At 41.9% G+C, this 18,502-nt stretch overlaps 1 protein-coding gene across 1 annotated transcript in view; it reads right to left on the bottom strand.

The window, feature by feature from the left end:
* The window catches only part of TBX15 (T-box transcription factor 15), a 101,611-nt gene that overhangs the window by 18,913 nt on the left and 64,196 nt on the right, over positions 1 to 18,502 (bottom strand). Inside the window, exons 3-6 of the mRNA XM_074147844.1 lie at positions 14,023 to 14,124; positions 11,370 to 11,541; positions 10,829 to 10,996; positions 7,376 to 7,440 (exon numbers count right to left, since the gene is read on the bottom strand). Coding sequence (XP_074003945.1) covers positions 7,376 to 7,440; positions 10,829 to 10,996; positions 11,370 to 11,541; positions 14,023 to 14,124 — 507 coding nt within the window. The remainder of the gene's footprint in view (positions 1 to 7,375; positions 7,441 to 10,828; positions 10,997 to 11,369; positions 11,542 to 14,022; positions 14,125 to 18,502) is intronic.

Below are 18,502 nucleotides of genomic sequence, written 5' to 3'. Positions count from 1 at the left end.
TCCTCAAGTGAACCTTCCCGCACAGGTGCTAGCCACTAGATTAAAATGAAATTTCAACAGCCCAGGATTTCAAAAACTCCTCACAGTCTTCCAGCTCCTTTTTCATTGTTTAACAAAGATTCCAAGCTTTCTGTCTGCTTTGCAGGGGACACATGACCATCAGCTCCTCAAGGCATACTGTATCAAAGAGCAGGCTTCTACTTTGTGATGCAGATGAGGGAAATATGGGACTTGGCCTTCAGAATCAGAGACACTTTATGAATTGCCTTTCCCTGCCACCTCCTAGTTCTGGACACTGCTTTGAAGTGCTGTGGGAAGCTCTGCAAAAGGGAACGTCCTTGGTTTTGGACTTCAACTAGAAATGCATAAGAGTTTTTTTTTTTAAAGATCAGTAGCATCTTTGCTTTTGATTCCTCACTCACTGCAAAGACAGTACCAAAGAGAAAAAGCCAAAAATCAAGTGAGAACTTTTCCTCTCGAAGGACAGGGGTCTCACATTTATTTTTATTTTCACTACAGAATGCTAGTTCTGCTGGAAGTCTCTAACTCCATATAGAGGCATCATCAGCAAAAGACCCCCATGTTCTTTACGAGACAACCTCCTGGAGTTTCTTCCCAGAAAAGGCTCTCCTCTGTGGAAGCTGCACATTTCTCTGTTCCCCGTTCCTTGCCTTCCCCTGTCTCTTTTCCAGCAGTAGGTTATAACCCTCGTGCTGTCTGAACACGACTAGAGACGCTTCGTCAAATGCGAGAACATATCCCCTTTCAATGCAAAAGGCTCTAACATCCCCAGAGCCTCTCATCAGATGTTGAGCTGATACTGGAGCTGCCTTTTGCTTCTGAAAATGTCTTTCTGCACGTGCCTCCACTCACTCGGTTAACTTTCCAAAGTCTCCCCGGAAGCTCAGATGCTTTAAATACATTGGAGTTGGCAAACCAAACTCTGTATTTTAAGAGGAGGTTTAGAAGAGAGGCTGTTGCGTGGTGTTTATTAGCTGCTAAGCTGTTAGAAGTAGAAACAGAAGACATCTCTGCATAGCAGCCTCACACTAGTGCTGAACACATTACAACAAAACTATTTGGTTAATACAGTGGCCTCTGCCAGCTCATGGAGCTCAGAGACAACAAGGCAGCACAGAATGTGAACCCATCTGCTAAGCTGGGCTCTGTGAGCAAAAGCAGCTCTTTGACTACCAGTACTACCCCCAGGATTTCCTCCACTCCCTGTGTGAGAAAGCCACACATGTTCAAACTTCATTTGCTTCTCGACACACACAGTCAGGAAGAGAACAGTCCCTTTTTCCACCCTCATGAAACGATGCCCAGCCCAAACACCGAGGGAGGATTTTCTGGTACTGTACATCCAGGGGGCTTAAAATGCCCTGAGCAGGTTGCAATGCAACAAGGCCTGCTGTTGAAAGGCCCTGCCTTGATGATTAAAACCAAGTAATACTTTCAGAAATGCAGGCTCAAAGTTCCAGCTGTGCTAATCCAGCTGCTCGGCATCTGCCACAAGGATTGTTCGGGTAAGTAGGGAGGCCAGCTCACTAAAATCAGTGTTCACACAGCCTAGCTCATTCATTAGATCCCCAGGCACATAAACCCCACTCTGCACCAGCATCTGACTTCTAGCTCTGCTCTCATGACTCCCTTCCAGTAAAATCCAACCCCTAATAGGAGGTGGCTCAGAGAAACTGTAAAGGCAGGTTAAAGCTATTATCCCTTCTTCTGCCTGGAGCCTATATCATTCTCAGCTCAGCTTGACTCACAGCTCAAAGTTTCTAGCTCTCTGTCTACCACTTTCCCCTGTATCAATACAGTTCTCACAAGTACCATATAATTTGTACTTCTAAAAGAAAAGGAAAAAAGAGAATAGTCAGGAGACAATAAAAAGAAGAAATAAAAGAGTAAATCGGGAATAACATTTTGCTTTCAGGGGTTGGACTCCACTGTGTCTGTGAGCGCACAGAAGGTAAATGGCAGCATTGAGTGTATCAGAGCAGCTTCCAAAGCTGCTCTATTCCTGCCCTGTATGCCAGGGAAAGGAGGGATGCCACCAGGGACCCACCTCCTCCTGCTGCAGGGGAGCAGGTCTAGAAGAGCCCCTTCACTGTGGGCACAGCTCCTGTCACCCTCCCCTTTTCACACTGCAACTGCTGGCAGCAACATTGTGGCTTCACTGGATTCACAAATTGCTGTGTAATGCTCTGGGCAGCACCGCAGCCACAGGTACCTGAAGAATGAATGCCAAACTCCACAGTTGGCTTAAAGCCACCTCTTTCCTCTTCCTGGTCCAAATGAGTGTCCTTTACTCCCCCAGAGATGTGCACATGTTGAACACACATTATAAAACACCCTCCCTAAGTGGGTGACAGAGCTAAAAGTTATGTTCAGTTCTCTTATACACAAATTTAGGTCCCTGTATACTAGATGATCCTTTATTTTCCTGGTTTGGGTCTCTTTTTTTTTTATCTTAGTGCAGAACAAATGTTTTGGGTGTTTCTGAAATAGCATCTAAGCAGAACACATCCTCACTGAATTTTCAGATTCTTCTATGCATCAGACAAGATCCATGAGACAGCAGCCTTTTGTGCTAACCTGCTAGGCACCTATCACCCCGTGTATGGAGTATTGCAGAAAAAAAAACATGCAGCCATGCAAAAACAGCTTGGGTCAGAACACACACCACCTTTGTGTGACTGATTTTACACTCTATCCCTAACCTTTCAGTATATTTTTTTTCTTCTTCCTGTGACAAATTTTTATTTTTGTAAAAACATGGCAGGTGAGGGGGTAGGAACCAAGGAACTCCATCACTGCAACTCTAACAACTCTCTCTCACATAGTAGTTTATGGCATTAGCGTGGTATCAAGATATCCAGAGCCACATCACAGACCTCCACCACAGGAGAGAAAGGTAAAGCTCTCCTAGTCAGCAGAAATACTGGAGTGCTATTCTGTGTGTGTTCCAGCCCCTAACAGGGAAAACAAACCCAGCCTGGCCAATGAAGAGACGTTTTGGGACAGCAATAAATGCTGACAAAAAAAGAATCGTTTTCATCATTTCTGAAATCTCAGCAACTTCTGGGCTTTGGTGGGCTGCTGGTACCAAGTGTGCTGAACATTATCCATGTGGCATCCACTTTCTCTTCCAAAGAACTGCACTGAAAAAATGACTTCAAACTGTCTATCAGGCCATAAACCCTCCCCTCTCACACCATCTTTATGAAGGAAGTAAAAAAAAAAAGTATCAGAAGAGGACTCACTGCCAGCTTTATTTTAATAAGGTCAGTTCTTTAAAAGGTATCCAAAATTCGCTCTCTCTTTTTCATTCATTTTTTTATTTTTAGTGCTATAAAGTTTTAATAATAGGCAATAAATGAAACAGTTCCATTGTCTGAAAAATGAAAAAAGATGTACGAGCTATCTGTGCACCTCCATAATCCATCCCATATGGCCGACCTTGCCATTCCTGCTGCATGCAGGATTCAGGTCATCATTTCATTGTTCACTGGGGAAGCCAAACTATTGGCTCCAATCACCCTCCTGGCTCTCTTACCCTAGACAAAAGCTCAAAGAGCATTTCCAACACAAACAACTTTTATCCACCTCAGCTGCCCACATCTGAAAGGAAAGTGCTGTTGCTTGCCTTCAGTTTAGGTTTTTTTCTTCCCTCACCCTGCTGGGTTTCCTGACTGTTGTCCCTTCTGGCTTCCTCCTGGATAAGGAGCTCCCCCAAGCATCCCACTGTCAAATGAACTTTACTCGTCTCCAAAAATAGGCTCTGTGGCATTAAACCTGCACCCTCGCTACCCAAACATTTGGCTAGCTGAGCTCCATATGTCAAAAACTCATGTTCTGGATCTCTTGAAGTTCAAGAAAGCAATCAAGTAATACCTGCCTCGTACATACTTGATGCAGGTATCCTTTCACCACCAGGACCGCTTCTCTTGTTTCACTTTTACAGATGTTTCATGTGCTTTTGCAGATAAAGCAAAGAGGGACCAAAAATCACATAAAGGGAATCTCTCATAAGAGGGATCTAAGAATCTGCCTTCTAACACAGGCTAACTCCCTAACTCATCAAGGTTGACAGCTAGATTTCTGAACACCATTAGTTAACATGGTTTGAGCACTCCAAGATTGTAAAACAACATCCAGCTGCTGAGCTGTTTGCATCCTTCCCTTTGAAATACCTCATGGCTTCTTCTCCCAGCGCAAAGACTGAGGCAGTCAGCTGTGAAGGGAGACAACCATGCAAGCAACTGAAAGAGATCCAAGAGGAGATCTGTGAAAAGATCGCTCCCCCAGATGGAAACAGGCAGTTACATCGTGACAGGGTGTCCCTAGGGCAGCAGGATTTTAGCAGTCTCTTGTACTAATGAAGGCAGAGCACACTCATAAGGAAGCACGCAGGAAGGTTGTGAGCTGATGGAAGTGAAAGACTTAGAAAGGAAACTAGTTTTTAAAAGAAACAGTCAACCCTGTAATTTCTGCAGCAGGTCACAACAGTGAAACAATCTCAGAATAAGAAGTAACTGAAGGAAAAACATCCATTTCCATTTCACGGAAAAGCCTCAACACAAAGCAGAAAGGAAATATCCTAGGGAAGAAGTGGCCTAAGAGTTCCTCTACTCCCACCATGCTCTGTTTTTTCCAGTGTTTGGGTATTTTCTCCGTCATTTGCTAGCAAACTCTAACCATGGCTCTGATTTAGTATCCTGATGTCACTGGGATATGATGCCCTGGAGCAGCCTCAGACATTCTCTAGCCCCTGCTGCTGCCATGCTATTTTTTTTAAGACCTTATACAGAAAACGTTGTGGATGTATACTACACTTCCCTGCTTCACAAATGACCCCTTTTCCAAATTACCCTGTCTCTTTTTCAAAGGAAGCCTACATTTTCAGTAGGACTTTCTCCAGCTATAGCTTGATGCGCCGTAGCTGACCAAAGTTGTTGTGGGGATGCGGGAAGCTACAGAGCATCACAATCATTACTCCAATTGACCAGTGATCCTGATGAGATTAGAAAGTCACAAGGGGAAGAGGAGCCAACCAGCACAGTTAAGTCTCATTTGGAGAGTCCTTTCCACACACAGCTTGGACCTTAATGCTTTTCTCCCTCCTATGTGTACATCTATGGATGTCTCCTCTTTAAAAGGAGCAGCTGAGTGTTAGAGTGTCCTCCGCTAGTTGACAACAGCGGTGCAACCTTAGCCAGACCACTGCTTGTGAGGCAGGCGCCTGACTGCTATATATGCTTGCAAATACCTTTGCCTGTTTTTTCTTCCTAAAGCCTCAGGCTGCTCTCTTTGATGTGTAATACCTTAAAGATTTTAATTCCTCTTTACATCAGCAGAGAGCCTTACTGAGCCCTCCCCACAGCTGCAGCCATGTAGCAATTTCCTGCCCTTTCTTAAATCAATGAGCTACAAAGATCAGTAATTCCCAACCTTTTCAGGAAACTGTCCAAATTCACTGGGCTAGGACCTTATTAATGCCTTCCACGTTAATCTAGCCCACCATGTACCTGGAACTGCATCAATCCCTCTTCTAAGCCCAGCTGTATCTCTGCGCACAGGGAAGACCTTGTACTCAGGGCACATACTACTTCTCCCGCGCAGGAGAGCATAGTAAAAGTCACATATGTCTCATGTACCAGAACTAATGCTCGTGGCAGGAATTAAATTAGGGTGGTAACATCTTTTCACATTGCTACCTTTAGATGAGAACAGAGGAGCTGAGCTAGGAAGCCACTAGGTCAGTAAGAGGTCTTCTTTGTGATTCTGGAGAGCGTAGCATTTACACAGGTGATGGGAAACATGGGGCAGTTGCCTATTTACTGAATGCTTCCCATACCAAACCATGAATGAGGCAGTGGTCCTGGTGAACACACACAAGAGGAGCATGCAAGTAAAACCTGAATTACAGTGCCCATGGGGACAGCAAATGAGGGCTATGCACACAACTTTCACTCTGGTCTGCACACTCAGAGCCCTGCTTAACAGTCCTAGGGTTCTTGTAACATGGCCACATATGCCTGCCTAATTCTATAATTAATTTTAATGTTTAAAGCCTTTGTCATACTGATTTAAAGGATACCCACATCATTTAGATCTGCCGTACACTTCCCTGGATTCATGAATGGCAGAAAAAGCTGAAACTTTTTCTTTGGACTTTCTTATTTTTTTTGATAACTCTGTAATATCTGTTACTAATACAAAAGTTTTTTTGATTAAAGTTCCTGCTTTACTATTGCATTGTTAAAATATAGCAGATTCTAAATAATATTTAAGGTGTTCTACTTATCATTTCATACAGTCAAAGTGAAACAATTTGACATCTCTGGAGAAAAACTGAAATTGTTTAAACTAGAACATTTTAGCACGTCTATCCTGCAAACCTATTAGAAACTCAATTTTTCTTCTAAGGTAAAGCAAGCATTCCAAGTTTTGGAATCTCCTGTGAAAATTAAAAACTGTACTTCAACCAGCTCTACGTAAAATTAAGAACAAGCAAAGATGTCTAGGTCTCCCGTCCTACAACTTTCATTATTTTGCAGAGTGTTAGCCTCTGACCTATTCATCTGTTTTACAATCTGCAATCCTCCACTTTTCTATCCCTGTTCTTCATTTTAGTAACAATTTTTATTTTTTTTTTAAAGAAACTCTACAGTATCTTTACAAGTTAATTTATTTTATCTAATTCTTTGAATATCATGGCACCATATCAGTAACAGATGAACAGTTTAATAATAACTTATCAGAGATACTAAATAATGTTTTAATTGTGTTTCTCAACAACAAATAGAAAAGCTCAAAGAAACATGAAAATAATAGAAATGAGCATAAATAAATTAATTATCCAGCAGGGAAAAAATCAACATTAAAACATATATACAGAAGAAAACAGCCTTGAATGTAGTAGTACCAGAAGGGGTACTAAGGCAGCAGTGAACAGGAAATTAAACATATGACAGCAAAAAAATAGTCACAGAAAAAATGTTGTCAAGCAGAAGAGTGATAAGCTGTCTTTAAAGATATGTTGTCTAAGAATATCTAAAACCCTCTCTCAGGGTCTGGGACTGCAAGATCCAGGCAGAAGTAGGAGCAGCACTGGAGGAGACTTCTGAAATGAAACAACTTCAGTCTAGCTGGCTAACCTGTAAAGTATTTTCTAAGGAAGTCATCATTATACATTGGATCTGTTTAGGCAAAGTAAAACAGTTCTTCTAATTCCTCTAAGAACTAGTCTACAGCACACTTCTGCTGTAAAAAGTAATTAGGATTACAAAATGCCTTCCTCAGCCTTAGACACATGCCCTGTGCACTCATCATGGGAAGGAGAGAAGAAATACAAACAAGTTCCTGTTACCTGTTTCTCCCAGAATCTCTGAAGCCTTTAGCAAAGGGATTTCTGTCAATTTTTAATCTGGTGATCTACAAAGGAAGAAAAAGATAATTAGTTGATCTCTCCAAATGTTTTATCTTTCAACAAATGAAAGTTACTGATGATTGTACCAGTCTTATCTAAACAACCTGTACAATGATCTTTCCTATGTATTTCCCCAGACTTTCATTACAACTGCCCTTCCATTATCCATGAACAAGATTATCTGCTTAGCAAATGAACAGTGCCAGAGGCAGAAATCTGACAGCATCAGGAAACCTGGCACAGTGCTGGGGCTGAGAAGCTGTTCCTAAAGGAGAAGCACAGCTTGGACCCAGCTGCAGAACCCCGGGAAGTATAACTCATCAATAGTCGTGTGGTTTGGGAAGCAGGCATACTGCTCAGGTTTGGCTGGTATCTGGTTTACCCCAGCCTCAACACTCTAGATACCCAGCAGTTAGATACACCCATAGCCCTTCAAACAACGCTAAAGAGAAAAGCAAAGCACAAGCGACAGCCTCCAAAGAGAGCAGCTGGCCACTCAGTCAGGTGCACGAGGCGCTGCTGTTCTGGTCAGCATCTGGGTGGCCCTTCAAGGGTTTTCTGGTCTGGAAACGTTTTATTTTCTTTTTTCCCCTAAACAAAAGAAGATGACAGCCGGATTGAGTGCTTTGGGGGAATCTTTCTTCCTGCTTTATTTTTAGGCATGAATTGCATGTTGGTAAATATGGAAAATAATATTGGGATTTTGACCTTACAGCCTGTGGCATCACACTCCCTGTCGGCTATTCCCCAACCTGGTGCAGCACGAGACCTTCCTTCTGCCAACCACACCTTGTTCCAGAGACCTTGTCTCTGGAGTGAAAAGGGAGCAAGATCTCCAAATCCTATCAAATTTGAGGCGTTTTTTCTGAAATTGCTCAAAAGGGACTAGTTTAATACAGACTGATCTGAAGCGGATTTGCAGGTGTTTTGCTTCTGTCAGAACCAAGCCCTTACTCTGGATATTAACCTCAGATCTGGAATGCAGCTCCTATTTTTGCAGAAGCTTAATTTGTGAACTTAATTTCCGCTAGCCTGACTTTGCAGCTGTCCTGGGACTTGTGTGGACAGAGACAGATATGCTCTGTGGAGGATGGAATTACAGCAGAGGGAATCCCTTGTGGTGGATTTGCTAACATTTTACAATTATTTCCAGAGACCCTTCTCCCAGTAAGGCAACGTTTTACAGCCACTGGAGGGCATGCAGGCAGATTCAGGGGATTTAAATTTATTTTAAATTAAAAGGTTTCTCCAACCCACCAGAATCTCCTTTATTGGGATCATAAAAATGCCCCTCCCCCAGTTGTTTCGGACAAAATCCCCAAATGTTTGGAATTCAGAGAGACAGGAAGAAATTTCAGTGCTTCTTTACAGCGAGGTGGCTTACAGTGCCAGTGCCTGACAGAGTTCCTCCCTTTAGCACCTCCCTTACCTGTGTAATTATGTCTTATTGACCCGGTCATTAAGGAAGAATGACAGGCTTATTTTCTGTCATTTCTTCTCCTTCCTCTATCATCTTTCCATGTCTGGTCTACAGTTAAAAGTTTGTGTACATGCATTTGGGTGAGGGGGAGGCAGGAAATTTCCAGTGCTGCAGTGACAGCAAACCCACCATTGTGTTGCAATATTTTTTCTGCTGGAATAGTTGATACATTTTGGATCCTAATTTAAGTAAATTCAAGTGGACCAAACTGAGAAAAAGTTAGGAGTGGGTATCCAGAAGCAGCCATGGGAGCACTATAAACACGTGTGCTCTCTCTTATATATTGCAAAATAAAAACTCTATAACAATTCACTAAATTGTTATAAATTGGCTAAATATTACAATCTGCCCTAAGCTGATTTGGTATGTCTCTGTCCCTCAGTGTAAGAACACTAAATATAATAATGTCCGCTGTGTTCATGAAGTCATTCTCCAGAAGCAGATGTTGTCATGGATAAATATTTACTTCAGCATTCTTGACTCAAGACTCCTCTGCAATTTATGGCAGAAATTGTATAACCTATTTTCCTAGCAGGCTTGATAATGGATTATTTTTCTTCCAAGCCAGTTTATACCCTCATTCTAGCTTACAACAGTAGCTCTCTAGGCAGACACATTATTTACACAACAAAAAGCTTCACCACCTGAGATTCTGTTTCACGTGGCTGGGAAAAAATTATATTACTTGGCCCTTTTAATGCCATTACAACCCCTGCCGCAGCAAGGAGGAGAATGGCAGGAAAGGGAAATTGGACGTGCGCAGCACCTCTCACTTGATAATAAAATAGGGAGTATGTATACATGAACAAAAGAATAGGAGCACACTGAGTCCAAAGCATGACAGAAGTGGTGTGAAGGCTAATGGGAATCCCTAAGGATTCTGGCAGATGAGCTATACATAAGGAGACTACAAAGGGAATGGGTGGATATAAGGAGCTCTCACTGTGCGCAATGAACATGCCTGCAGAAGTGATGAAGCCAATCACCTCCTCCTTAAAGACTAGGACACCAGCTTTCACTGGCCACTAAGGCAGAAGAGGGACCAAAGGTTTGTAATCCACAGCGAGCCCTTTCCAAAACTCCTTTCTTTGCTGATGTCTCAAGTGCTTACTCTCTCAACTGCTCACAGTTTCCTAGCAATTAATTTCCTCTAAAAGATATCATATCTTTTGGGAGAATAAGGATAGACAGGGAATTCTGTAATCAAACACTAGTGTGGACTGAGATTACATTTCTTAGTTCCATGAAGTCTAGTTTAAGAAAGGGCAATCAGTAACAAATCTCAGTAGTCAAGGTCTCTGCAGAGAGGATCCCACTGTGGCAACATCTTTTCTTTATGATACCTAGAGTCAATAATAACACTCCCCACCAGGAACTGTGCAAGATCTGAATCAAATGTGAATTATGCATGAGAATTTTAGTTCATGTGCAATAAATGGACTTCTTATGTTCAAAGGATTCTTTTGTCAGCAAACCGATGAGATTCCTCTTCTTTTTTCCCTTCATTTTAGCAGTGAAAAAAAACCTTTGTGTTTTCTCTGCAAGATAACAGATCTGGACTGGTTGTACTGCCTTAAAATTACAGGGGACAGGACACTGTACCAGAGATAGCAAGGAAAAGTGAACACAATACATCTCTTTATGGTTGATTTCACTTACTTACTTTACAGGAAAAACTGCAGGCATCTTATCTGCAAGATGGTTCTCTGGCTAGATACTTCATGTCTACACACTACCCCATAACCAGCTGCTGGGATTTTTTTTGTGCAGAAAAAAAAAAAAAGTCAGGCTGTAAAGTATACAATCTTCTTGAGCTACGTTTCTTAAAGAAGCTAATGTCTCAAACACAAAGAGCACACTGACACTTTTAAGAACACCCAACATAAAAGGAGCCTGAAGGCACACAGCTTTACCTGTTGATTTTGGTAGGCTGTCACAGTGGTGAAGACAGTCTCAGGGAAGTTGAAGGTTTTCACCCCATCTCCTGAAGGAACTGGCTTTGTAGGAGAAAGATCACTGCTGAAATCCTTGCGGATGACATGAACACGGGGCTGGTACTTATGCATTGAATGTAAGATTATCTGAAGGGAAAACAAAAAGAGAAGGAAAATATTTTTCCCCCTCCAAAAAACATTCTACACTATATCCAGACGTAAAAGGAAGCAGGCATGAAGTAAGGGCTAGCTTGAAGAACATTACCCTTTTCTTACAAGCACGTATGAGATTAAGTTTGTGCTACGTATGGGGAGAAAGGGACTTTATTGCTTTATAGGGTCAGAAAACATTTTAAAGAAAAGGACTGAAGTAGGGAAAAAACTTCCATAACTCTAGAGAGTGGCTACAAGCACACATGCCCAGCAGGACACAGGAGCACCGGAGCAGCAGCAATCCCCCCTTTAAGTCTGAGAGCAGTGAGGCTGGAGCAGTAGGCACCATGATTAGCTTCTAACTTACATGGCCTTGATCATCAAGCTCGTTGTTGGTCAGCTTGAGCTTGTCAAAACTGACCACCTGCCTCATCCAGGTGTCTCCAGAAGCCAGCGAGTCAGGGTGGATGTAAACCCTCGGAGGCACTGGGGAGTCAGCATTGCCAGCCACCATCCACTTGGAGCTGTGATACACATACCTGAAAGAGGAAGGGGAGGTGGCTAAGGAAAGTCACTCACTGAAGGAACGATTTCCAGAGGTCCCCCTCCCTGCTACCCTACCGCATGCACCCCAAGCTCTCATTTGCAGTCAGGGGAGAATGTGCTTTATTGCAACCTCCTACCTTCTAAATGAAAGCCAGATTACCCCTGAGCCACTTGTTCAGACCTGATTCCTTATTAAAACCACCTTTGCAGTTATTTTCCCTGTAAAACTGTGCCACATGTGCCTTCTCAACTCCTTAACTCTCTCTGAGCCAGAGTAAGAGGCTAGAAAATATGGGTAAACAAAGCCCTCTCTGAAAATTTTAATAAATGCCCTGTAATTTCTAGAAATCTGCACTGGCTGCAATGCCAGACTGTGCAAAACCCATGTGTCTTCATTCAGAAAGGGCAAAATCCAATGGATACCACTAGAACAATTGCTAAAACAGAATTCTGGTTTGAAATGTTGTGAAATAGGAAATTCCATATAGTATTACACATGTTGGGATTAGAGGAAAAAATAATTTTGGGGTTCCTGGTCTTTTGTAATGCTGATCTAGCCATCCTATATATGTCATAAATTTCTCTACTACAGCTTTGCCTAGACACTATTTTTCTTTCTGTCCTGTGGCTCCTTCAGCCTCAGGTCTTCGTAACACCTCAGAGTTCTGTCCTGTGCTGCCCTTCTTTGCATCTCTACTCAGCTCTGCTAAGCTGTTTCAGTCCTTACCTACCAAGAGCGACTCATTTTCAAAAGAAATGCAAAAAAAAAAAAAAAAAAAAGAAATCTGTCCCTTTCATGACTATGTGGCTGCACAAGTTAACAAGGGACAGAAACAAAGACAATACAATTATTTTTGATGTTAAAGCTGTCAGAACTACACTCAAAGAAAGGGGCAAAACGTCTAGCTGAGTATCATAAACTATCTTGATGCTTCCCAGGAAAAGCATTTTCCTGAGAAACATTCCACACAATCTGAGAGCAATAATGTAATATTTAGCATTTGAAGCAGAGGATCAGTTCTTGAATACTTGAAATGTGGTGCAATCAAGACTATTTGGGGAAAAGACTTGCTCTCAGAGGTCTTTTAATGAGTAGAGATAAATCACCTCTGTCTGGACAGTTTTCTGGGATGCAGGGGACCATCAGTTTTCCAGAGTACTTTTTAGGATTTGGAGCCCATTAATACCAGAGACATCCCTTCTTCCTGTCTTTCAGCTCAGTGGTGGAGATTCACCAAAGGGTTTCTCAATGTCTCCATACAGTAGGTCAGGGCCCATATTGCCTGTGGCTGCTGTGCTGGACAGTGAACACTTCTAAAACAAAAATCACCCGATTCAGTTCAGATCAGACCTGAGCTGCCACTTGCCCATTCCTTTCTTACTGAAGTAGTGTCCTGGTTTGAGGTAAAACAGAAACAACTTTCTGCTCAGTAATTTTACTTCTTAGCTAGGCCTCTTCTAACTCTCCGAAATTAACAGCATATTGTGCAGAAAACTGTTCATTCTCAGAGTGATAAGGCCTGTGTTTATAGTTCATGCCAAGGAATGGTATGCAGAGAGGCTCTTGCTTATACTTATTGCTATAAGAACCAAGGTCACCTAACTTTGTTATTTGCCCCACCAGAGGGTTGGAAATGGAAAAGCATAAGAAGGGTTGCACCTGTGGGGAGGAGTGGACAGGACAGGTGACCCTAAACTGACCAACTGAATACTGATGGTATTCCATTCCATCTGCCCCATGTTCAGTATAAAAGCCGAGGGATCAAAGGGTCAGCCCCTCTCTCTTCAATGGCTGATGTCCAAAGAGGACCCTGTCTGTTCATCTGCCTTTGATCCTGATCTGTGTTTTCCTGAGTCCAAAGCTGGAATCCTGTTCCCATCCATCACTGAGTCCAGTCTGGGACTTTCCCAGTGCCTGCTGGTGACATCATCCTGGAGCTTGATACAGTTTTGTATATATTGTATCTATTTCACTATTTCCTTTTAATTTTATTATTAATATTTCATTAAAGTAGTTTAGTTCCTTCTAAACTTGTAAATCTCTTTACCCTTCCTCCTCCTCTCCCTGGAATGAGAGGTGGGGGGAGAGCATCTGTCACCCATAATGGGCCAATTCAGCCTAAATCACAACAAGTAGTTTTAGAGGCTCCAGCCTCCCTGTTGATAACTCCAGTTATCAGTTGCCTCGGATAGTCACTGCTAATTATGTAGATTGTGAAATACATGCTAGGGATCTCCCCAATTAAAAACTGCTATTTGGAAAAAGAAGAATTTCAATCCAAAAGTGCAAGACAGTTTATTAAACCTCTGGTTTTGTGTCTCATGATTCTGGTCAAATCAACTATGTTGGTGTAAATCAACATGGTCTCCTCCAGCATACCTTTGCAATGTTGTATAATGGCACGTGTCTTTCCTAGGCTTTCATTGACACTAGGTTATCACAATGTTCCTAACTCTGCACCTAAAAAGCTTACCTGTATCTCTTGTTATCCACAGGCACAATGTCCATGGCAATATAATACTGCTGGTGTGGATCCAAGCCTGTAATTTTCACTCTCATGGCTGGAAACATTCTCCTAGGAAGAGTATGAATAACGAAGAAAATGGTGAATAGGGTAGATGAAGGGGCTCCTTAGACCCCTCTCCAACACCAGAAGCACACTGCTTTACACAGCCCAGTTCTTGGTATGACTCCTCTGGGCTTGGTGTGAATAAAAAGGCTGTGGTTTGAATCTTGAATTGTTTTCCACTTAAGAAAAGGGGTAGCAGGATAACCTGCTACCTGTGGGAAATGATAAAGCACTTCTAGTCAAGCACTCTGTCTCTTCCCGGCTCCTAGTAGTCTCTTATGCTTCACACAAATTGTCCTCTGTAGGCATTTCAGTACACAGATAGGCAGTGTACCTTCTTCCTGCTGTTTTTTCCATTGGCTATCCTTCTAGAATTATTCTCTCATATCACATTAAATGCAGGATCACTTTAGTTCTCTTTTTTGAGAAAACCACATTTCAGCATAGAGTTTGATAGTACTGGAGTAATGTTTAAAGCAAATCCATTATCCTGAAATATCCTCTTGCTCTGATGTTTATAGTTATATAAGAAAGAATGTCCCTCAAATTACCCAGCTTATTAGGCATATATTTCACATTTAACAGAAACACTAGCATTAACACCATGGTTTCCTTGAAGTCTACGTAGTATTTTGTGCAGTCTTTTTAGTAAGCATTGTCTTTTCTGTGACATATGATCCCGACCTGTCTTAAGCATTTTCTCCTGATTGATAGGTAAGTTATGAAACTCTACACCAGCAAGAATCAATTCCCACCCGTTCTTGTCTGAGCACAAGCTTAGCTCTGCTGTACACTAGTTACTGTTGTGGATTGTTTGCAGCTAGACAATTATTTCAGAAGAGAACAGCTCAGAACAATTTTAACGTCAAAACATGCCAGCGTTAGTGTGGCTACAATGTAATTTCTTCTTTTTAAAAAAACTTCCAGTTGCCAGTAGTCCAATTGCCACTCTACACTTCCCTCAAACAGCATGCTGAGTGAATTGTTTATGCCATATTATATTTGCAACTAATGCAGTATTTCAATGTCTTCATAAAATCTGAAGAGCAGAACTGGGTGAAGTGCAAAAGGAAATGAGCAGCAGAGCACTGAAAGAAATCCTGCATTGTTTCACTGACTGTTAACTCAAACCTGAGCTCTACTTGAGTGGCTTCTCAGCCCTTATCAGAGAAAACCTGAGCTGAGGTCCTACAGCATCAATTGCATGACTTCTGCCCAGAAGATACAGAGCTTTGGTAGGAGAAATTCTGAAAGTACTGGATGCTGATATGAAACTACATTCTGTTCCTCTGATAATTAGATGAGTCCTTATGGAGTGAGGGTATTTTGTATGGAAGAAGGATATTAAAGGAGAATTAAAAACCATTTAAAATCACAATGCCAAAGTCGTGGAAAAGTGTACAAGAAATGTTTATCCACTGTTTCTAGGGGTCATCTACAGATGTCATTGTGATGCTTTCCTTTCTATTTAATGAGGAATAGTGAAATGTCAGAGAAGATTTTCATCTCCTCCCAAGATTTCTGTTTCTCAAAGTATTACCAGTGGACACAGCCTGGAGAAGGAAGAAAACAGGAAAGTTTACGTTAACATCTCCAAATATGTCTCTCAAAATTTGCACTGAAGGGATGAGAACATGAGAAGCTATTTCATTCTTTCCCATATATATCTTCTTGCAGAAGAGGGTGGGAAGGAGGTTGGTGCTCAGCCTTCACCCTACCCACAGCTCTTCCATTTCAGGCCATTGAGAAGGAAAGTTCTGACCTATTAGTAACTGAAACTGCCTTGGAAAAGGGCATTTATTTATCAGGGGAAAAGGGGGGCGGGGAGAGCAGCACCCCACAGCCGCCAGAGCACAGCTAACCAGAGTTACGAGAGACATAAAACTGTCAGAATAACTGTCTGCAGAAAACCTTCAAGGAGAGAGCAGATTTGTGCAGCTGATGGTGTGAATTTGCTAGTTGAATGATTTGAGGGGGAGAAGGGAAAATGGATTAGTCTTCAGTGGCTTGAGGGCATTACCTTGTTTTTACCACAATGGCTCATTAAATCTGCCAAGCCAAATGGGTACAGGATGTGGCATTTTACAATCCAGCTCTCCTTAATTGGAGAGAGGTGGCTTGGGAGCAGCTTAAGAGGTATGGCCATGTTTCAGAGGGTTGATGAGAAACCCAGGATTAAATCCAAGTCTCTTTGGGTCTTAGTCTGTGCACTGTATCGGGGAAACTGAATGCTGTGTGTTCCAAGAAGCTCTCTCCAAATCTGCAGCCCTGTGTAAAGTTGCAGTATAGCCTGTGGGGTTGTTTGCTTATGAAATACGTTGTAAAAGATTACCGCAGACCATTCAACAGGCTTAGAGGCTAATCTCTAAAATGATCGGAGAGAGCTCATCTGATCCCACTGCTTTCTCTAAGGTTTAAGTGTACTTTTAAAGTTTTGTAAATTATTGCTGTTTTTCTTTTTCTGTGGGTGTAAAAGTAACTCGGGTTTCTTCGCCATAAGGATGTGGCCTGGAACTGTCATAGCAGGTCTCCAGCAGCACCACTGCGTGAAAAGGGGAAAATGGAAAAGGCAGGGGAAAACAGTGGTGACTTAGGGAAGTACCCAGTGTAATCCTGGCTAAATCCTTGTGCTCTTTGTTTCCTCTTGGCTGGCCCTTTGCTCCCCAAGAGGCACCAACCCTCTAGAAAACAGGAGGCTGAAAGGTCTGGAAGGAACTCAAGCCATTTGAATATGGCTGTATTAATAAACAGTCAAGAGCCTTTCATCTAGAAAGATATCAGCTACCTTTATAGTCAACAGCTACAGACATGAAAGCCGTCTGTTTTCATAGGGAACACGTGATGACATCTGATATATTTTAGGAGGAAGTTTTATATCAGCTGCAGTTTGGGATGATCGTTATTCATATGTCAGCTTTACCACTCAGCAGGAAAGCAGTCTTCCTCAACTCAGACTGTGCACTTACACACAGTACCCTTTTAGGGGAAATACGATGTGATATGAAATAAGTTATTATAATTATTTTAAGACTGCTTAGAAGTGTTTTAATAAGCATTTTTGTAACAAACATGTGCCTCAGTCGACTCAATTCCTGGCTCCTTCCATAATAAGAATGAAGTTTATGAAACTCCTAATGTGAAAAAAAAAAAAAAAAGAATTATATATAGATCTATAAAACTTGATTAAAATAGTATTTACCAGCACAGTAGTGTACCGATAAGAACCATGTCTGGGAACTTTCAGCAATAGAAAGAAGTAGGTGGATTGTGGTAGCCAGCATTTTTTAAAATTTTTTAAATTTTTCATGTAATACAAAAATATAGCTCACTTTTCCCTTGTGAAAACTGTTCGAAGAAGGAGGATCACAGGTATACCCTCAAACTGGACTTTTTTTTTTTCCCAATAGCATAAAGCTTCAGCTTCTAACCCTTAGGAGTCTCAAGGTGCCAATTCTTACTCCTTCCCCTTGAGCCAGCACATGCGAAGCTTGTGTCAAGTTGGATCTGCCTTCAAAGTTGTCCTGCTCTGAGTGGAGGCATGGGCCAGATGACCTCCAAAGATCCCTTCCAATGTAAATTCATTCTCTGTTTCACAGTTTAGTTTTAGAGAGGGCAATTCCTCATTAGGGGATAAGAAGTTAAAAGGTACCTGGCAGACTGTCTCAAAACACAAATGCAATTCCTTGAAGCTCTTCAGATATTGGAAATACTCCTGTACAGACAGCTTAATGACCACAAGTCAGATGAGAGCTTACAAGGACTGGCAAAATTTACCATATAGTTTTCATGACTGTTTAGTGTAATGATTTATACAGTGTGTAAATAAAAACTTAAATTACATTAAATTTGCTGAAGGGTGATGTCTGCTAAACGCAAATGCTAAAATAAAGGGATGTGCTCTGCAGTTGTAGCAAAAGACAATTTGTCTGTTCACAGTAACAGAGAGACAAGACACTTCCCAGTCATAAACAAATCTGTTTGAGAAATGCTGCAAAATGATCTGATTTAGGTTTGCAGATTAAGTGTGCACGGTGTTTACAACGTGCATGAGTTTACAGGGCAGCCTGAAGTTAACATTGCTGTTTTATACCTCATATTTCCTTGCCTTTAAGACTGGTGCCAAATGTGTATTTCTTTATAAAAACAAACCTGTGAGGAGTGAGAGAAGGCAAGGCAAGGCAAGGCAAATGAGGGATGCCTTCCTGTTTTCCTCTGCAGCATGGGATTATGTAGAGATGTGTGTGTTGAGAGAAAAGGCTGAGGGCAGGGTTTGGGAGCAAAACGATTCATTATTTATGAGGGAGAGGGAGCCCAGCAGATCTTCTCAGTAGCTCCCAAAGGGAGCTGAAGAGCTGGGAGCTGGAGAAAGCTTATCTGTCCCACT

This window comes from Numenius arquata, chromosome 1 (assembly GCF_964106895.1).
Source record: "Numenius arquata chromosome 1, bNumArq3.hap1.1, whole genome shotgun sequence".
Classification (NCBI taxonomy): Eukaryota; Metazoa; Chordata; class Aves; order Charadriiformes; family Scolopacidae; genus Numenius; species Numenius arquata.
The sequence above is the reverse complement of the archived record's forward strand: the minus strand, read 5'-3'. Positions and strand labels throughout refer to the sequence as shown.